Genomic DNA, 18,187 nt, shown 5'->3' with positions numbered 1-18,187 from the left:
GATTTTGTAAGGTTTGTGACGTCATATCCCTCATCAGTAAACAAGCACAAGCAACAACTGAATCAACTGATTGCAAATGGAGTATTGGAGTAACGCTGTCCGGGCCTTTATCGGAAGAAGTTTCTTTTACTATTTATAATTCTCTTCTACTTTTGACTGAACTTTTCGAGTACTTGTTCTTCCTCACACATTAATTATCTTTCCTCAATTTACGAAACCATCCTAAACTCCTAAACTCTAAGAACTGGATCGGTTTTACCAACTTTGATGATTGTGAAACTTGGTGCACAAGCCATCTCTAAAACTTAACTACATTACGCTGTAAGTATAGTTGCTGCAGTATATTTTCCTCATTTCACCGTTTATTCAAATCATACTATACCATTCACATGCATTTACGCTGCCTAAAATATTTTATTTGTTTCTTCAAAATTGTATGGACCCAATCTCTTCCAACAATGTTGAGTTACGCTTTCGGCATATCCCACTTTCAAGCAGCTCATTTATTGAAAACATGTGACGCATGGCTTGTAACTGGAGTTATCTAGACTTCAGACATGGTAAATACCACTATTTGCCGTCAACAGGCATTACCTAGTTGTCTTGATGTTCTGTTTACGGAGACATCAAGTCACTAGCACTTCCAGTTAGAGCCCTAGTTTTTATTTTGCTCAATTCCAAGTTTATGGAGGTCTCTATTTTCTAAAGAAACCATGAGACCATCATCTAATGATACAGCTCATCCCAATTATTTAGAATCTGACGCTATCCGAAACCGATGCTGTAGTACCCCTGCACAGCTCCCAAATCTTGCCAACATCAAGAAAGTTGAGTCCATGGTTGCAGTTTGAATGAATCATACGTTTAAAGTTGAAAATCAAATGGATATACCTTAAAAACCTGCTTAAAATACCTTTATGGCACTGCTAACCATATGTAAATTAAGGTTAGGTTTCTCCGTTTACGAACGATTCCCATCACCAGAACAGACATGTTATCAACAATGAAATGGTAGGTCTTAGCATCTAGCAATGTCGATAGAGGGGCAGAAGAGACTGGACATCAAATTCTTGAGTTACAACCAGTCTATTTTTACAAATCTAGGCCAAAGGCTGCTCTAACCTCCGATTTCACCTGGAGGTTACATGTTTTCTTTTAACACTTCGAGTGGACTGATGAAGTGCGCATGTCCTTCGATATTATAGGGAACTCAGTGGTTAAAACCGAAACTAATACCTAATCTCACGTTCAAATTCTTTATGAGTTGATTGTGTTAATTCATTTCAATCTAGTTATTACCTAATCAATTAAGGACTGATAAAACTCAAGACATTTTGATTGCCAGATACAGTCTGATGCAATTTTCAATCATGGAACGAATCAGAGCCAACGTTATGTCTATATTTACAATTTAACCATGATGTAGCCACTTCATCAGTCCACTGGATAAAGTCATGAAGAGGCTTCTTTTGGTAGTCACTAGCACTGAGCGTTGCTTTTGAAACCATTGATGTTAACTGTAGAACCTATCATTACATTTTTAGATGTTTGCATTTAAATGCAGATCTTTAAAGTCCAAACTTGAACCAGAAATGTTTCATTAGAACTTCTGTCAAATAGAATGGCAGTTATATATGTTACTTTTGGTAGTGAATAAGCTGCCGTTTGTCCATTAGCACTAAAAGATTGATCTTGCGCGATGTCGTAGCCCTGTGCAGATACATGAAACGTTTACTTAATTGTGAATGGTCTTTTAAGGGAAGAATTGCCACCTTACTTGACATTAGCTCTATTTCATTCATTGTTAGAAGCAGCACTGCAATAGTACTTAGATTACTTAGTGTAGGTGTGTTACCCAATTGGACCATTGAAGAATGCCTAACTTATTCTAAAGCCAAAATTTACATAATTCTAGCAAATTTGTCTCTCTTTTTCTTCAAGCAGAACATGTTTAACTCTAAACAGAATAATGATCATCTCTTACACTGATGTTTTGATCTCTTTCAGAGTTTGAGAATTTGACGATTCTTCAGTCTTTGAAGAGGTATCAACATTTGATCCTGAACTTGCTCAGGGAATGAAATGACAATGGAATCTCCAACAGTCACAGAAACGCCCGAGACTAGCAATACTGAAAGTCTGACGGAGACTAGCAATACTGAAAATCTGACCAAGACCAGCAATACTGAGAGTCTGACCGAGACTAGCAATACTGAAAGTCCCACCGAACCTACAAACACTGGAAGTCTCACTGAAACTGCGAACACTGATAGTAACATGGAAAGTCTAACCAAGACTAGCAACACTGAATGTCCGGCCGAGACTAGCGACTCTGAAAGTCTGGTCAAGACTAGCAACACTGAAAGTTCAGCCAAAACGAGCAACACTGAAAGTCTAGCAAAGCCTAACAACACTGAAAGTCTGGCTGAGGCTAGCGACATTGAAAGTCCGGCCAAGACTAGCAACACTGAAAGTCCGGCCAAGACTAGCAACACTGAAAGTCCAGCCAAGACTAGCAACACTGAAAGTCCAGCCAAGACAAGCAACACTGAAAGTCCGGCCAAGACTAGCAACACTGAATGTGTGGCTAAGACTAGCAACACTGAATGTGTGGCCAAGACTAGCAACACTGAATGTGTGGCCAAGACTAGCAACACTGAAAGTCCTGTCAAGTCCAGCAACACTGAATGTCCGGCCAAGACTACCAACACTGAAAGTCCGGCCAAGACTAGCAACACGGAAAGTCCAGCCAAGACTAGCAACACTGAAAGTCCAGCTAAGACTAGCAACACTGAAAGTCCAGCCAAAACTAGCAACACGGAAAGTCCAGCCAAGACTAGCAACACTGAAAGTCCAGCTAAGACTAGCAACACTGAAAGTCCAGCCAAGACTAGCAACACTGGAAGTCCGACCATTAGTACACGGAAGAGTCCCCGTAGTAAACCGTCTCCCGCTAATAAGGAAGCAGCCAATGGGGCTGTATCATCATCTTCGGTGCGCAAAAATCTCTCCAAAGCAGGAGAGGTTTCCTCTGTAAATGTCAACATCAAGTTAGAAAACAACGAAGAGGAAGCTCCTGCACAATTTGAAAGGCACTTTATCAAAGTAGAAGCTGCAGCTGAATGTTCCGACTACGAAGAAAATGTTGAAGCTGATGATGCTCAAGAGACTGTTAGTGAAGAGGTCAATCAAGAAGGTGAGTCATTTCAACAAAGCATATTTATCAAGCGTGATTCAGAGTTAAAAACAAGAGAAACTAGCAAAAGGAGCAGAGGAAAAAATACAGCTGCGGGTAAAGCTAGTGAGACTGGAGCAAGCACCAGAAATGATGTATTAGAGGACTGGGATGAAGAGAGTATTACGTCCGTCCATTCTGACGATTGTGAAGTCCTCCATGAAGACATTCCAGTCAAAAGAGCTAGGAAAGCTGCGCCAAAATCAGTTTCCAAGAAAGGCAATGCCTCTAAGGGCAAATTGAAGCGAAAGAAAGAGCCAGCCAAAGCTGTGACCAAAAAATTGAAAACGTCCGCTGTTGCTGGAAGTAGCGGCATCAAAGCCTCGGGAGGATCTGCTTCCGCTGGTCTTGCTGGCCTGAGAAATATAATTGGTTCCAATTTCAAGAAATTGAACCTCACCGTTAATGAACCATATGATATGAAGAATGAAATTGGATTAAGCTATAAACTTGAAGATCCATCAATGGACACAGCTGCCAGTAATCAGAATGCTGACGGAAGTTTTGAGTGTCCCAAATGTGGAGCCAACTTCAAGTGGAAAACTACCTTGAAATTTCACATGTTCAATCATTTGGAAGACAAAGCCTTGGAATGTAATGTCTGCTTTAAGTTGTTCCTTTCACCTGCGTACCTCCACGAGCACAAGAAAGTGCATCTATTCGAGAACCAAGACAGGAATTTCAACTGTCAAGATTGTAGTGGTCAGTTCGAATCAGAAGCAAGTCTAGCGACCCATAGAGTAAGCCATGCAAAATTAGACACACAGCATTATGTTTGCAATGTATGCAAAGAAAAATTTGCAAGTTTGTTCAGCTTGAATTCACACAAAGCCAAGCATTCATCTGCTATTAAATATGAGTGTAAGCCTTGTGATCTCAGATTCAAAACTTTAAAAACATTGACGAAGCACATTGCTACTCATAATGTGGAGGTCAAGATCACAGAAAATCAGTAATTGTTAAATGTCTCCCCTTTTACATTGCCTATAGGTAAATCGAATGACTTCCCATAGTTGTAACATCTGAGTAATATTTTTTATGTTTTTTCTGCCTTTTCTGTTAGTATTGGTGGAAACTAAGTTAAAATAAAATCAATTCTGGTTTGTGCAACTCACAACCCAATTGATATGTTTTACTTCCAAAAATGAGGAAACTTCATTCATAATTTTGCAATGAAGACTCCCAGCATTTTTAAATTTTACCTCCTAAGAATTTTTTTATCTACAGAACACCAAGTTTTTTTAAAGGTTGTCCAATTTTCCTATGGCTTCAATATCACTGCCTCCGAAAAATTCAAAGCTTTGTAAATTATTTTGTAAACAAATGAAGGGTAATCGTCTCTAATTTTTAGGGTTAAGTTGTTTCATTACTTTGATATCTGTAAAGAATTTTATGTATAAACTTTCTTCCCAAGAAGAGCTTGACGAGTTTTCTCTCATACTTGTCGTTCTTTAAAGAAAATTGTTGTAGTTATTTTTAATCGTCTTACATAGATAAACTCATGTTTAGATAATAAGAAAATTCGAAAATTCAAGTTTCATGTGATCCTAAAAATCATCATCTTCCGAATTTGGAAGTTGCATCAGTTAAAGTATTGAACTGCTGTTTTCAAAATTAGATTGTCCTACCTTACCTGTCCCCGCAAGTTAACATAGTGCCCAATAGTGTTTTTCCTTCATTTTCTGACATGAGAGACAATTTTGGATTTTTCAACACAGCTAAATAAGTCATTTTTATTTTTATTTGTTTACACACATCCGAAAATCATGTGCTAAGTGGCTCTAAAACCACTTGCACACTTGCCACTTACTGGGTAAACCCTCAAGTCCTCAGAGCTCCCAGTCCAAGGTACAACTTTTCCTTGGATCATAAGTTTTTACCGCAAAAAATACCGTAAACATTAATTTTAACATGAACTAAATCTCCCAATCAGCCTAAAAATTTGAAATTTTTCTGTTTGTCCTAAACTATCTGCAACTGTGAAAGCTTCAATTCAGTGAAAGAATCAGTCGATACTTTCAGGTGCTTAAAAATTCGAATGGGCCATCCTTTATTTGAATTTCCTCAGTTTTTGGATGCATCTCACTCAAATGTATCGTTAATACATCAACCCTCTGTAATTCACTATTTGAATTCTTATAGATATTACCTACTTTTGAGTACTGTTAGAGGAAATGTCTTAGGACAGTTCTTGCGGTAAAGTCTTCAATAATGTAAATTGGTTTAATTTACCAATTATTTTCAGTAAATGATTACAAAAGAACCACCTATTATTTTGCCTTCTGCTATTATGATTTTTTTATTTCACCATCAGATTTGATTGAATGATGCAAAAATGTCGATAAGCATGTACATATTAGGAGTTGGGAGTCATCAAATGTTTTAAGTTAATATATTTTATTTTTATTTTCTTTACCTACTTGTTATACATTTTGTAATTTAGTCTCTAAAATGGGCTCAAGTTGTCAGATATTAACGATTTAACTGTAAACTGATCATGCTGTATGCAACATTGCAAAGATGTACAAACTACATACATATTTTGCTGGTATGTAAGTGCACCCTCTCTAATTGTAAGATCATCTTTAAATCACAGTGAATTTAACTTTCATTTTTCATTTGTCATTCTGGAGAATAGTTTCAGCAAGTTCGCAAATACTAATCTTTCTAATGCAATTGCAAAGCACTTACAGAAAAGATGTTTGAGAAGTTATCAAAATGTGTATTATCGAATTTAAGTTTTTCAGTGTAAATTCTTTTAACTTCGAAGTATCTAAGGTTCGGATGAAGAGGTACCCAAGAATTTCCTTATTCGATCTTATTACAGTCTTTATAGACAGACATTTTTAGAGGCTTCATTTTAAAGAGTTGATGTTATTTATCATTTGTAACAGAGGCCTAGACGTGACCAAATGAAAATCATCCTTGTTGTAATATCCATCAGTGTGTGTCTAACTGAAAAGTTGAAAACCACAGGAAGTTTCTCTGTTTTCCTTGGTCGATTGCATACTCAGTTAGGACCTAACATTGTAAATATTATGAATTCCTAGGTATCCTTTGTTAATTCACATGTATTAATAATTAGTATTGGTACTTGGATAGTTGGCACTGACAATCTTTTGTTTACAGTAATTGACACCTCAAAAGATTACCCATTTTTGATTAATTAGGTATTATTCATAATTTGGTTTATGTGCCTTATTTATGATCAACTTGTTTTCATGCCAGATCAATTTTATTTTAATATAAACCCATAAACTTCATCCTTTCGTACTTTATTCATAAACACCCTTACCTTTCTATCTGTCATGGACAGGAATATCTGCCCAAAACATTAGGGTACGTACAATTTTTTACCTTCTTTCTCAGCAAAAAATTTTTGAGTTACCTTATGCTGCCATGCTAACTTTTAGAGGTTTCAAAAGAGATTTAAAAAGACTATCATGAAATGAGGCAGTTTTCAATGAGCAATGAAAAAACAGTATTCCCATTAATAGTAATACCCAGATTACCTGACCACCAATGATTCAGCCACCGATTATCTGCTGCAGTCAAAACTGAATGTTTTGGTCAAAATTAAGTTAGCCAACATGACAAAGACCAGTTTTTTGGGCTAAAATTGAATGTTTGTAGTTTTTGTGGTCTTTTCCAATAAAATGCATGATTTCCAATGCAATTTTCCATGATTTGCAACTCTGGTTACAAAAAAACTTGAAATAACATTTTTTCAGTCTTTTTCTTTTTGGTGGTTTTAATAATCTGACGTTCGATATCTGATGCAGCACTCATCACAAATTGTTGGATAATCAGGTTGTTACTGTAGAAACGAAAATTATGAGTTGATCAATAATTCAAGCAGCTCATAGGCCTCCCTTATCATTGAGCATCCAGGCCTGATTTTTAAGAGCACATTTTGTATGGTGTTACGCAAAGTTAATTATTTGAATAGTGTTATCTATTGTAATAGGAAAAAAGAGGGTGAGGTAATGAAGATTATGAGAGATTAGTGCAATGGTGCACGGTTGAAAGAAACAATGCAGTTTAATTTCAAAAATTTACAAACTTTTAATGCATTGTCCATGGCGTAAAAAGATTAATAAATGCACTGACTGATTGACCATGAGTCAGGCTTCTTAGTAACATGAAATTCAGACTTAAATTATGATCAGACCAGAATGCTTGGACCATCCTGAAACCTATACCGACGTATAGGCATTGCAGTTAATTCTGTGAGTAAAACAAGTTTTAATCATTGCTCATTTTACTCGCAGAAATTGTTCTAATCGATATTAGAACTACCTGGGCAAAATAGGATTTTTTTCTGAAATAAGCAGATTGCTACTTACAGTTTAACGAATGTACACAACAATATATCAACACTTTACACAAAAAATAAGCGTAACTAGAGAATTAATTATTTTCTCTTTTTGAATTTCTTATTTTTCTTAAAGCTAGCACCTTTTTTCCTTTTCCCGTTCTTCATGTGGAAATTTCTCTTCGCCTCCCAAGCCAATTGCTTAGCAGACGCATGATCATTTACAGCTACTTGTGATGAGCTTCCTACTTTACCGTAGGCAGAACCTGTTTGCTCCAGCATTTCAGAGAACTGTGCCGCTGGAGCAAATAAGTCATCTAATGAAGTACTGCTAACATTATATCCTCGTTTCTTTGACTTCTTGGAAGTTAATATATCGTCCTCATCGAAATCGTCCATACCGTCCAGATCATCCATTTCATCGAGATCATCATAGAATTGATCAGACTCTTTAGAAGTCTTCTTCTTCTTCTTCTTCTTTTTCTCTTTCTCTGGTTTGATGTCTTCGTCATAAAGCTCAGAGGCTTCTTCTGACTTGATCTCTTTTTTTATTTTCTTCGATTTTTTATCAAGTTCTTCATCAGAGGATTCTTCTGACTTGATCTCTTTTTTTATTTTCTTTGATTTTTTATCAAGTTTTTCATTTGCTTCAAATTCTTCACCAAATTGTTTTTTCTTTTTGTGTTTTGTTTCCTGGGTATCAAGATGCTCCTTGCTAGGTTTTTTCTTGGTGAGTTTTTTAATTTTCTCCCTAACATCTCTGATTTCATCATCATCAAAACTGACATTCCCATCAAAACTGCCACTATCGTCATCATCAAAATCCATGGCTTCCTCCTCATCGTCTACCGACCCTTCCAAATCACTACCTAGATCACTCACATCAAGTTCATTATCATCCTCATCTTCCTCGTCAGCGGCGCTATCGTCATCTTCATCATCATCATCATCAAAATCTTCTTCTTGATCATCTGACCCTTCCTCACTAAAGTCCTCTTCTACATTTTCATCATTTTCATCACTTTCATCACCATTTTCATCACCTTTGTCTTTATTCAACTTTTTCGCTCGTTTCGTGTCAAGGATGTCATCTTCAAAATCGAGAACATCACTCTTCCCCGTCATCTTGTCCAGCAAATCGAGGAACTCTCCGTCAGTGACCTCTTCATCTGCACTATCGTCTGGTTCATCATCGTTCATTTTTGTTCCTGTGGTGTCGCGTTTTTCTTTTAGGTATCGGTACAGGAACAGCTCATCGACTGGAATCTTCTCTTCACTTAAGTTCAGATATTGGTTGGTATTTACTTGCATTCCTTTAGCACCTTCTGGAGTTTTCTTGGTGATTGCTCCACTTGGCTTCCTGATTAATTGTGCCTTGGGATTCTTGAATGAGAACCTTTCCAAAAATCTGGAAAGGGTGAAGTCGTTCAAAGGATCTCCTTGGTATGTGTTGGGAACTCCTGCAAGAACAAAAAATCAAACAACTGACTTCATAAAAAAAGAAAACAAACAATTGAAAAGAGAAAAAAACTAAGGAGAGAGTTCCTCAGTTTTCGACCCATTTCATTTCCCTGATATGATTCATGGGAAACAGATTAGCAAAGCAAAAACCATTCTTGCTAGTAGCTCTCTTGATGCTCACAGTAATTCTTCTAAAATCTGGAAAAAATGCAGACGTCTAGCAAGTAACCCCTCCTTAAATAATGCATTTTACCACTCGTTGGTATCAGTTGCTATGTCACAGTGTTCAGCAATATTATTTCAACGAATTCTGACATTCCGTGTATTAAGATATAACACTGTTTTTTATTCATATCTTAATGAAAAATTATGCCAGAGGTCTGAAACTTGGTACAAACACTCTTGAAGGTTTGCAGATCCTAGAAATGCGTTATTCCTAAAAATGGCGGATGTTCGATATCCACTGTTTTACAGATACAGCTTCATATATGCAACATACATGACATATCGACGGTGTAAGTTGGCAATCATATAGCTCGGTTTGCAAAGTGGCAGACTCCCTGTCATACTTCATTTTTTAAACGGAAAACTACTCAACGGCAATTTTTTAAACTACCGTGATTTTTCTTCTCAGTGCGAACAAAGTTCTGCAAAAACTTCAAGGGATTGATGTCAATTTGCTCTCCTTTAAAATATAACATACAGGTGGAGATTTTCAGACACCGCAAACGAGATATATGATTGCGGACTTAGGCCGTCGATATACAGATATGGAGTGTGCGATTGCAGGAATATTGTTCTCCTTGCTGACTCCCAAAATCTTTTGATTGATGTATGTAACAGTACAATGTATTTACCTTCAACGATATTTTTCGCATATAAAGCTACAGTAGGATGAAAGTGCTTTGTCAGCATGAAGAGTTCCCGGAAGACAGCTCTTTCTCCTCCAGCGTAGGCGGGATTTCTTTGGAGTGGATCGTACTTTGCATGAAAGTGAACCTTTTGCTCTACAGTATTTAAACAGTGGTTCCATGAGGAAGTGATCGTATTATTAGCTTCATTGCTTTTAGATTTTGTTGACTTCGTTGTCTGTCCTTGATTTGTTTCATCTTCATCCTACAAAATTTTTCACAAAGATACTAACTTGAGGAGCTTCAAAACATTTAAAAACAATGTAGTTTTGTGAAAACAAAAAAAGTCAGGGCTCTCATGGTATATTTAAGTGTGTTGTACAGATTTATAACTTCCTTGATTTGAGAATCACCCGAGGAATGAAAGGAAATTTATTTTCTCATTAAAGTCTTCCATATAATCAAGAGGGTCCAACGAACAGCTGTGATATTGATATTCCTTCAAGAAAAGTTGCTAAAATTTGGGAACGGTTGGACTCATCTTCCCCGGTCATTTATATATGTCCTCTACATTAAAAATTCAATTGAAAGGAGATGCTAGAAGATATAATAGGACTTCGTTTTGGTATTGATAGAATGGTGCAATTTTTTTTAAAGTAAATTTGAAAGTCCTAAAGTAGAGAAAACAGTGGGCATTAAAATCAACTTGACCTTATTATCCCTTCATTTACATACCGATGGCTAACGAACAATACCGCGTAGCTGCAAACTGACGATTTTGCCAAACGAAGAGAAAAATTCACCATTTTTGTAATTTTTCGGTTAGTTTGCATTTTTTCCAACATTACAGTGTCATTGAAGCGCTTCTTTACATAATTGGAGAAAAACTAAAATCATCAGCTTGCATATTTCATACTGTAGAATGCAGTAAAGTCGCTAATTCATTTTTGCCAAAATTGTCGGTTAGGCGGTATTGTTCGTTAGCCCTTGATATGCTTGGTTTCTTCTTAGGTGTGTTCAATTTAATATGTTGATAACCGCGTCAGGTACCATTGCATGACAGTGTTTTTAATGAGTGAGTGGCATCCATTTATTCATTCATTTTCTGAGAGTAACGAGTTACTAAGCATCTACGAGATTCTTTCAATTTTTTTGAACCCTAAATGACACCTGTTTTGAAAATGCTAAAAATGGGACCCGTTTAAAAAAATATTTTTGATGGGCTCTGGTGATGTAGCTGGATAGGAGAGGTGACGGTTGCAGATTGGCTGAACCCAGCTTCAGGCTTCACCTTGATATGTCAACTTGACTGTCTGCTTTTGATTAGTCGCATTTAGATTAGGATTTTCTCCCCTTAGAAATGATTTTTTGAAATTTTTAATGAACATTCTGATCTTTTCACAGCATTTTTTGTCAGAAAACTAAATCACAACCTTGCAAAGATTCCTTGCTACCGTCTAATTCTTAAGCAGTCTCAAGCACCAGTGACAGTGACTGATAGGCTAGTATTGAACTGTAAAATGATAATTCTTTTGTCCTTAAGTTATGATCTGAAAGCTCCATAAATTGTCTGAACATCATATTTTCTTGTCCTCACTGTTGCTCCAGTTCAAAAATGAGAGGGATCACAATGCGGAGCGATGTGTGACAGTAAGTCTGTACCACAATCCTTTTCACTGACAAACATCCCCGATGCCAACGTGTTAAAGAATGCTAGCAACTGACCCATTATAGCTTAGTACAAATGGGTTCTGGATAAAAGTACAGAAGTTGAACAAGGGAGCAATCTTATTTGGAAAATATCTCACCTCTGATTTGATGTCCTTATAGATTTCTTCCGTTGAACCATCATCTTTAAACTTATCAACATCATCGAAATTCTCCTCAACGAGACGACCGATTTTGAAAGCATGATTTGACTGAAGTTGAGAGATTGAGTAAAGAATACCACAGGCGAGTGGCACAGGAGAGTACAAACATAACTGAAAAAATAAGATGATGCAGAAATAGAAGTACCATCTTAGAGTTGGTCATATTTTTGCTTGAAAATAGAAAAGACAAACTACTCATTGGGCTGATCTTCAGTGGACGTGTAATGCAAGTTTGAGAAGAATCATGCTAAAGAAGGGAAGTAAGACCGAACTTAAATGTATGCTTCTGTTTGGAAATGAAGCTCTATGGAGATTTCTGACAATAAAAGCTGAGACTTTTTTTTTTTTTTTTTTTTAAAAAAAAACAAGTTCTGTCTACTCTAACTAGTACTTTTAAGAAAACGGGTTATTCTAAATCCTTTCGACAAAAGATCTCTTCTGCTCATTGAAGACTAATAATTTTTGCTTCTTCTCTTTTGCAGCTATTGATCAAGTCTTGACATGCTATGCTAGTGGACATTAAGAAAATGAAAAGACTTGCAATGTATTGTGTAAAAACTTGCCAACTATGTGGATGTAAGGAGGAATCAAAAATCAAAATGTCTCTTTCATGCTAGCCTGAAAGTAAAACTTTTAAGATGCGATTAAAAAAGAGATAAATGCAGTGAAATTAGAATTGAAAGGGAAGAAAAAGTAAGTTGCATTGGTATCACTCACATGAAACAGTCTTTTGAGAAAAGCTCTGATTCGATCAAAATTCCTATCTTTATTGATTGATTTGTAAATCAGGTTGATGAACAGGGCTGGATGGGATGTTTGTGGTAAACGATGATCCAGCATTTTTCGATAGAGAGCTGAGTAAAATCTGTAAAAGAATTTTTAAAGACATTGATAATAAGAGAGATATGTTCATGATACCCTCATAATTAGACTTATAAAAATGCCTTGGCCATGGTAACTTTATTGACATTTTTATTAATATGGCAAGATCACACGATAGTGTGACCTTGATGAATGCAATGCAAAAAAGCTTTTTTGAAATGTAATAGGCCTTAGAAAAATACAAAAACTCACTTCGTGGTTCATTTCACTAAAATCTAGACAATGGAGTTCAGAAGAGAATTTAAATCATTCATCAATAAGAGGAATAAAAAAAAAAAATTACCGATCAGAATGGTCAACTTTTTGAAGCAATAAGAGGGCTTGAATCCCTACATTGAAAGCTCCAACATACACAATTTTGTACATAACTTCTATGTGCTCATCAGGAATGACATTCTCCTTGGGGTTGACCAAAGATGCAAAGTAATACGCTTTGTGCACACCATTGATCAGCGATGCCAACAACCGAGATTCGACATCCCCCTGAAAGAAAAAGTAAGTTCAAAATTTAAGGAAGACACTTATTTTAAAATTTCACTCACACACAGTATTGTTCCTTCATTTTGGTTAGGTTTTCTCGAGTCCCTCTGCGCCAACCTATCTGCCACTTAGGAGAGCTGTCCGCAGACGAGGTAAAGTTGAAAAAGCGTTCTACAAACTATGCACATTACGCACTGAGGAAAAGATTTAACACTTTTTTGATGTGTTCAACATGGTTTTCATGCGATCTAACGAGTGAAAGTCTAACTTGGCTTTGTCTCTTGCGGAAGAATAGTATGAATATCGAATTACAGACAGATTTCTTAACTCTCCAGACATTTTTTCTGTTCAGATACTCTTCAGCTCTTTAAAAAACTAAACATCATTACCAAGAGGCTTCTGAATGGAATGTGTTCGTTCAGCAAAATAAACAAGCTTACCTCTTTGATACAGGCTTTGAAAAATGCGAAGTACAGCAAAATTAACTTCTTCGCAAGTTCCATATCACTTTCGGTGAATTTTAGTCGGCACAAAAAGCTGATGCAATAAAATTTGCATTTAGGAGAGCAGTTAGGTCTGAAACGAAATAAAGATATGATTAACAGAGAGAATATTTAAGGGTTTTGGGACTGCAGACTTTGTTGACAAACTTCAATTTCACACAATCCAAATATCTAGTTTTTACGTCCAATATCAACAGATCATAATGTTTGAAAATCAACAGAGATATCTTCTTCATCTGCATTCCTGGTAATCTTTTTTAAGGCCACTGGTGATCTTAAAAGAAAGAAAAAAAAATTCCAAATGGATGAAAACAGAAGAAAATTGCAACTCACCTAAACAAAAGTTTTTCTATCTCTTTCACAACAACTGTCTTCATATTTGGGTGAGTAGCTAGCAAGCGACTTAAACATGAGACAGTGAAGTTGACAATTCTTGGGGTAGGATCACCAATTTTGTTCACAAGGTTCTTCAATAGGACCTGAAAAATGTTCAAATATGCAATTAATATTAAAATGAAAAATGAATCGGGGGTGCCATTTTAGTTTATTGCAGGGCTGGGCTAAAAGAGACAAGGTTTCTTTTTCTTTTTTGCTCAGCTTCTCATCTTGGGAAAAGGCAGACAAGCAATTTTCCCTGACCCGACTCAAAAGCGCAGGTTGCCTGGCCTGCTCCACCTCAAATGATGCCCCTGTATTGAACGTTCAAAGAAAAGTTTGCTACCTGTGTTTAGTCTCTTTTCTAAGAGAATATTGTAAGTTAAAATTTCTATCAATTTACTTTACTTAGTTTAAAACTCGCAAAAAAAGGTGTGCTAAAAACTGAAACAGCATAACACCCACCATCTGGTGGGTTAAAAAGCCTAGATTTTGACTTTTGTAGCTAGATGAACTGACTAATGAAAATGCAGTGTTTGATGAAATATGTCAGTAACAACTGAACTTCATGATGTCTTTAAACACCTGCCTCGTTTCCTATCACTATAATTAAGTTTACATTCTGCTTACCTCCTCCAGTTCTGGATTCTTGATCAAGAGTTTAGACATAGAGTAAATTGCTTTTTCACGAAACTGCTCAACAGTGTCATGAGCGATGGATTCAAGAGCTGAGACAAATTCGCGGTACATTGATTTAAGCTTATCTTCAAATAGCCAATGTAACAACTGCAATTTGCGGGTCAGGGCATTTCCGGAGCAGAGTTCCGATAAACCTCCAAGTGGTTGATTTTCAAAAGTTTTAAGTTTTTTCCCTGGCCGAAGAAGCTCTGTTATGAATAATTCAGTTAGATTCTCTGGAGGAAACAATGAAAGAAGGAAATTAAAAGAAAATCTAGTATAAATAACCTGACTAATTTATTGTAAAAAAGCAATAAACGAAATGGAGCGTTTTCGGTACAACAATCATTGCAGTTTGTAAGTTAAGAACCAAAAATTTGAAAGGCCTTCATTTTGAAAATTTTTAGGGAAAAAAAAGGGGATTAAGGTGGGAATGCCAATTTAAAAATTGGGAGAGCTAAGAACTATACGCATTCCTGTACACTGAGGCTAATTACAGGGGTGTACTTTTGTAAATTTAACCATAATACATGTGCATATCATGGAAATATGATCACTTTCTTAGAACTATGATCGGTAAATTTGACCACAGTACCTAACTCGAACAGTTAGACCTATGTGAAACAGGCAAAGCTTCACTCCGATTAATATATGATCTCCTCTTAGTTTCAGTAGATTGCTAAACCAGAGAAAAATCTCATTACTCTTGGATAAAAAAATCATTACATAAAAAATTACATGCACTACTTAATCTGAAAAAATTCAGAGTACTTACTGATTACAAGTACACATTCTTTTTTCTTTGAAGCTTTGACCTTGCTTATTAGAAAACTTAATGAGTTAATGTTATGGACAGGTGACTGTTGAACTATAACGATCCGAGCAGCAACTTGATCAGAGTAAGTTCCTTTGGAGGCCATCATTTTTAACCATTCTTCTTCTGTATTTTTTTTGCCCGATGTTTCTGAAAAAGGTAAAAAAACAAATTAGTTGACCAAGGAAGAGCTTCCTGCTGACAGAGCTTGCTGCTCATATGCTGCAGTTACCAAAGCTGAGAATTAGTAAACGAACAACTTTTAGAGGCTTTTGATACATCATCAAAGATTTTAAAAAGGAAGAGGTTGGAATAAATGGGTTTTTCATAAGGAAACCAAACGGCAAAGCTGCTGTCAAATTTCATTCAACAAATTATTTTTTGCCATGGGAAAAATTCTCGGAAATTTTCAAGAGAATCAATCCATCCGTTCTTAAACAATGATGTCTGATGAAAATTTGCAATAGCTGATGTCACTTAACTTTCCCTCCCAGTCGAAAAAACAGATTATGGCATTCCAAAACATTTCTACTTTTTCTCATGCAACCAGAATCTTATGATCTCACATTTACTTCATGCTTGATTCAGGTATTTGGATATGTTAAGTAAAAAAAAAAGGAAGAAAAACACTCAGTGATGACTTACTTGTTCTGTATCTGACTTCTTCATCTCGCAAAATAAATTCAGCTTCATCCCGTAATGCAGTAACTTCTTCACTGGATAGTTTGGGGCACTTAAAATCAGGAGGTGGAAGCTTAAACTGGAAATATTAAGAAGAAAAGACAAATATAAATAGATCCATGCACTCAAAATTTTAGATTTAAAAGGCCGAAAAGAACCAAAATTATTCCTACAGATAAAGCCCTTTGCAGATGACTTGTCCTTTTTCAGTGTATACGTTGAGTACAAAATTTAGTGCCCTCCACATACAACGAAAAGGACAAGTTACCTGGAATGGGCTCTAACCACATACCTACTACAGCACATCTTTACTTCAACTCCCTAGTAGAGACTTTTTCACAAGTTCAACACAATAGAAGTACAAATTTTCCAGAAGAGCCAACATTTGTAGCAACGCTGAAAAATTCACATTTGACTCCAATTTTTTCAAAATTGGCACACAGGTGAAAAGTTTGGTTTTTTTGTATTCAACGCTGCATCCTTTAATAGGACAAGGAATCAATTTGGTGTTCATTATGTAATATTGTTGAGTATTGTTTAAATGTGGCTTAAAAACATGGTTTGGCTGAACAAGCTGCTAAGTTAAAGAAAATGAAATTGAAAAAGCAATTGTTGAACGCACTAAAATAAAAAAAAAAATGTTCACTAAGAGAAATCCATGATGAGACACTAAGATTTTGATAATTCACAATTTTTGGACATTTTCAATTTCCTTATTATTTTTCCAATCAATTTTCATTTCTTGGACAGTGTAGCTTTAATGTTCAGCTTATAACTGATTTCTGCCTCAACACATCACGAGTTGCTTGCAAATCTATCTCCCTCATTGGATTGCTCCAATTCCTACTGGCAAGTGTGGAAATTAACTTCGATTGGACAACATTATCCAAGCTCAGATTGGCAGACAAGCTAGGCACAGGATAGCAGTGCAAATATTTAGTACATTTTTTAGAATGTAGATTTGAATTTTCTAAATCACATGGAAGTATCTTAAAACTGAAAGTGGAATCAAGCTGGATATACTTAGTTGAACTCTGTCTTTTAAGATAATAATTGGAATGCCATCCGTAGTAATATGATATTTGACTTGAGAGCTGAAGTTGGACAGTTTGTATGCAGGGGTAGACTGGCAGTCGAAAAGTTAGAAAGCGACCCAGATTTGAGGGCCCCTTCCACGGAAAATTTTAAAAATTTCACACTTGCATGAACGCAATTTCACGCATTTTTGGAGTCAAATTCAAGCGTACTCGAACTTCTAAAGAACCCATTCTCAGGATTATTCTGGGGCCCCAGGAGCCAACTAGGTTTCCCTGTATATTCTGTATAATAAACTTCAGGCAACCTTTAATATCTCTTAGAGAAAAATTTTCAAGGATTTTGAGGCATGGTAGTGACTGTAAAGGATTGGAAAATTACAGCATTACCAGGAAAAAACAACGAATCAAAAAAATAGCCGCGGGGGCCCCTTCAGAGCTTTCGCGGAAAATAGTTAGGAGGCGATCGCCTCCCCGCCCCTGTTTATAAGAAACACAAGTAATAAGGTAAAAACAGACTCTCACCGTGAGAGTTATTCCGGTTATTCATTGTAGTGCTCATGCTTGATTCTTACGAGGACCTATGGGGTCACATTAATCCAAGTAGAAGGAGACGGACATTTACTGCTTTCGAAAGAGTGCTTATACTTAATACTAGGGGTTTGAAGACTGTTTGAGGATGGTTTCTAAAATTATCTAAAGGTAATACTTACTTTGTCGTACCACTTTAAAGACCCTTCTTTTTCTTCACCCATTGTAAGTGTGAACTAATTACTACAAAAGACTTTTCTTTTAAAATATGGACAACAAATAATACAAGCACTTTGCATCCATGTGCGGTAGCGGACTAAACTTGCTGGAAAATAGGAAAAGAAAGACGATTTTCAACAAATTTTTCCACGTGTGGACAAGTTTGGAAATAAACATAACCTCTCAAACTTCACAACTTTTCATGACGTCATCGATGGACGTCACGAGCTGACTCCAAACAAAGCATCTGATTGGTT

At 36.2% G+C, this 18,187-nt stretch overlaps 2 protein-coding genes across 2 annotated transcripts; one reads left to right on the top strand and one right to left on the bottom strand.

Annotated features, from left to right (window-relative positions):
- Positions 1–80: 80 nt before the first annotated feature.
- LOC109031685 (uncharacterized) lies at positions 81–6,498 on the top strand. The gene is made up of 2 exons (XM_019043350.2): positions 81–321; positions 2,008–6,498. Exon 2 carries the CDS (start codon positions 2,083–2,085, stop codon positions 4,189–4,191), a length of 2,109 nt encoding a protein of 702 aa, XP_018898895.2. The 5' UTR covers positions 81–321; positions 2,008–2,082; the 3' UTR covers positions 4,192–6,498.
- Positions 6,499–7,252: 754 nt separating this feature from the next.
- On the bottom strand, positions 7,253–18,125 carry Noc1 (Nucleolar complex protein 1). Its single transcript, XM_019043339.2, has 11 exons — positions 17,894–18,125; positions 16,111–16,225; positions 15,427–15,615; positions 14,604–14,887; positions 13,932–14,077; positions 13,536–13,671; positions 12,899–13,098; positions 12,451–12,598; positions 11,671–11,844; positions 9,869–10,127; positions 7,253–9,010 (listed from the first exon to the last, which is right to left on the bottom strand). The coding sequence occupies exons 1-11, from the start codon at positions 17,933–17,935 to the stop codon at positions 7,650–7,652; spliced, it is 3,054 nt and encodes a 1,017-aa protein (XP_018898884.2). The 5' UTR covers positions 17,936–18,125; the 3' UTR covers positions 7,253–7,649.
- Positions 18,126–18,187: the final 62 nt, after the last annotated feature.

This window comes from Bemisia tabaci, chromosome 5, assembly GCF_918797505.1.
Source record: "Bemisia tabaci chromosome 5, PGI_BMITA_v3".
Taxonomy (NCBI): Eukaryota; Metazoa; Arthropoda; class Insecta; order Hemiptera; family Aleyrodidae; genus Bemisia; species Bemisia tabaci.
Note: the sequence above shows the minus strand (reverse complement) of the source record. Positions and strands in the feature narration are given on the sequence as shown.

What these genes read in the sequence shown, in the direction of transcription:
- LOC109031685 (XM_019043350.2), top strand. Translation starts at nt 2,083, where the DNA reads ATGACAATGGAATCTCCAACAGTCACAGAAACGCCCGAGACTAGCAAT.
- Noc1 (XM_019043339.2), bottom strand. Translation starts at nt 17,935, where the DNA reads ATGGGTGAAGAAAAAGAAGGGTCTTTAAAGTGGTACGACAAA. An exon ending in CTTTAAAGTGGTACGACAAA is followed by an intron (nt 16,226 to 17,893) that starts GTAAGTATTACC and finishes TAATATTTCCAG; the next exon opens with TTTAAGCTTCCACCTCCTGA. An exon ending in ATAAGGACATCAAATCAGAG is followed by an intron (nt 10,128 to 11,670) that starts GTGAGATATTTT and finishes AAAATTTTGTAG; the next exon opens with GATGAAGATGAAACAAATCA.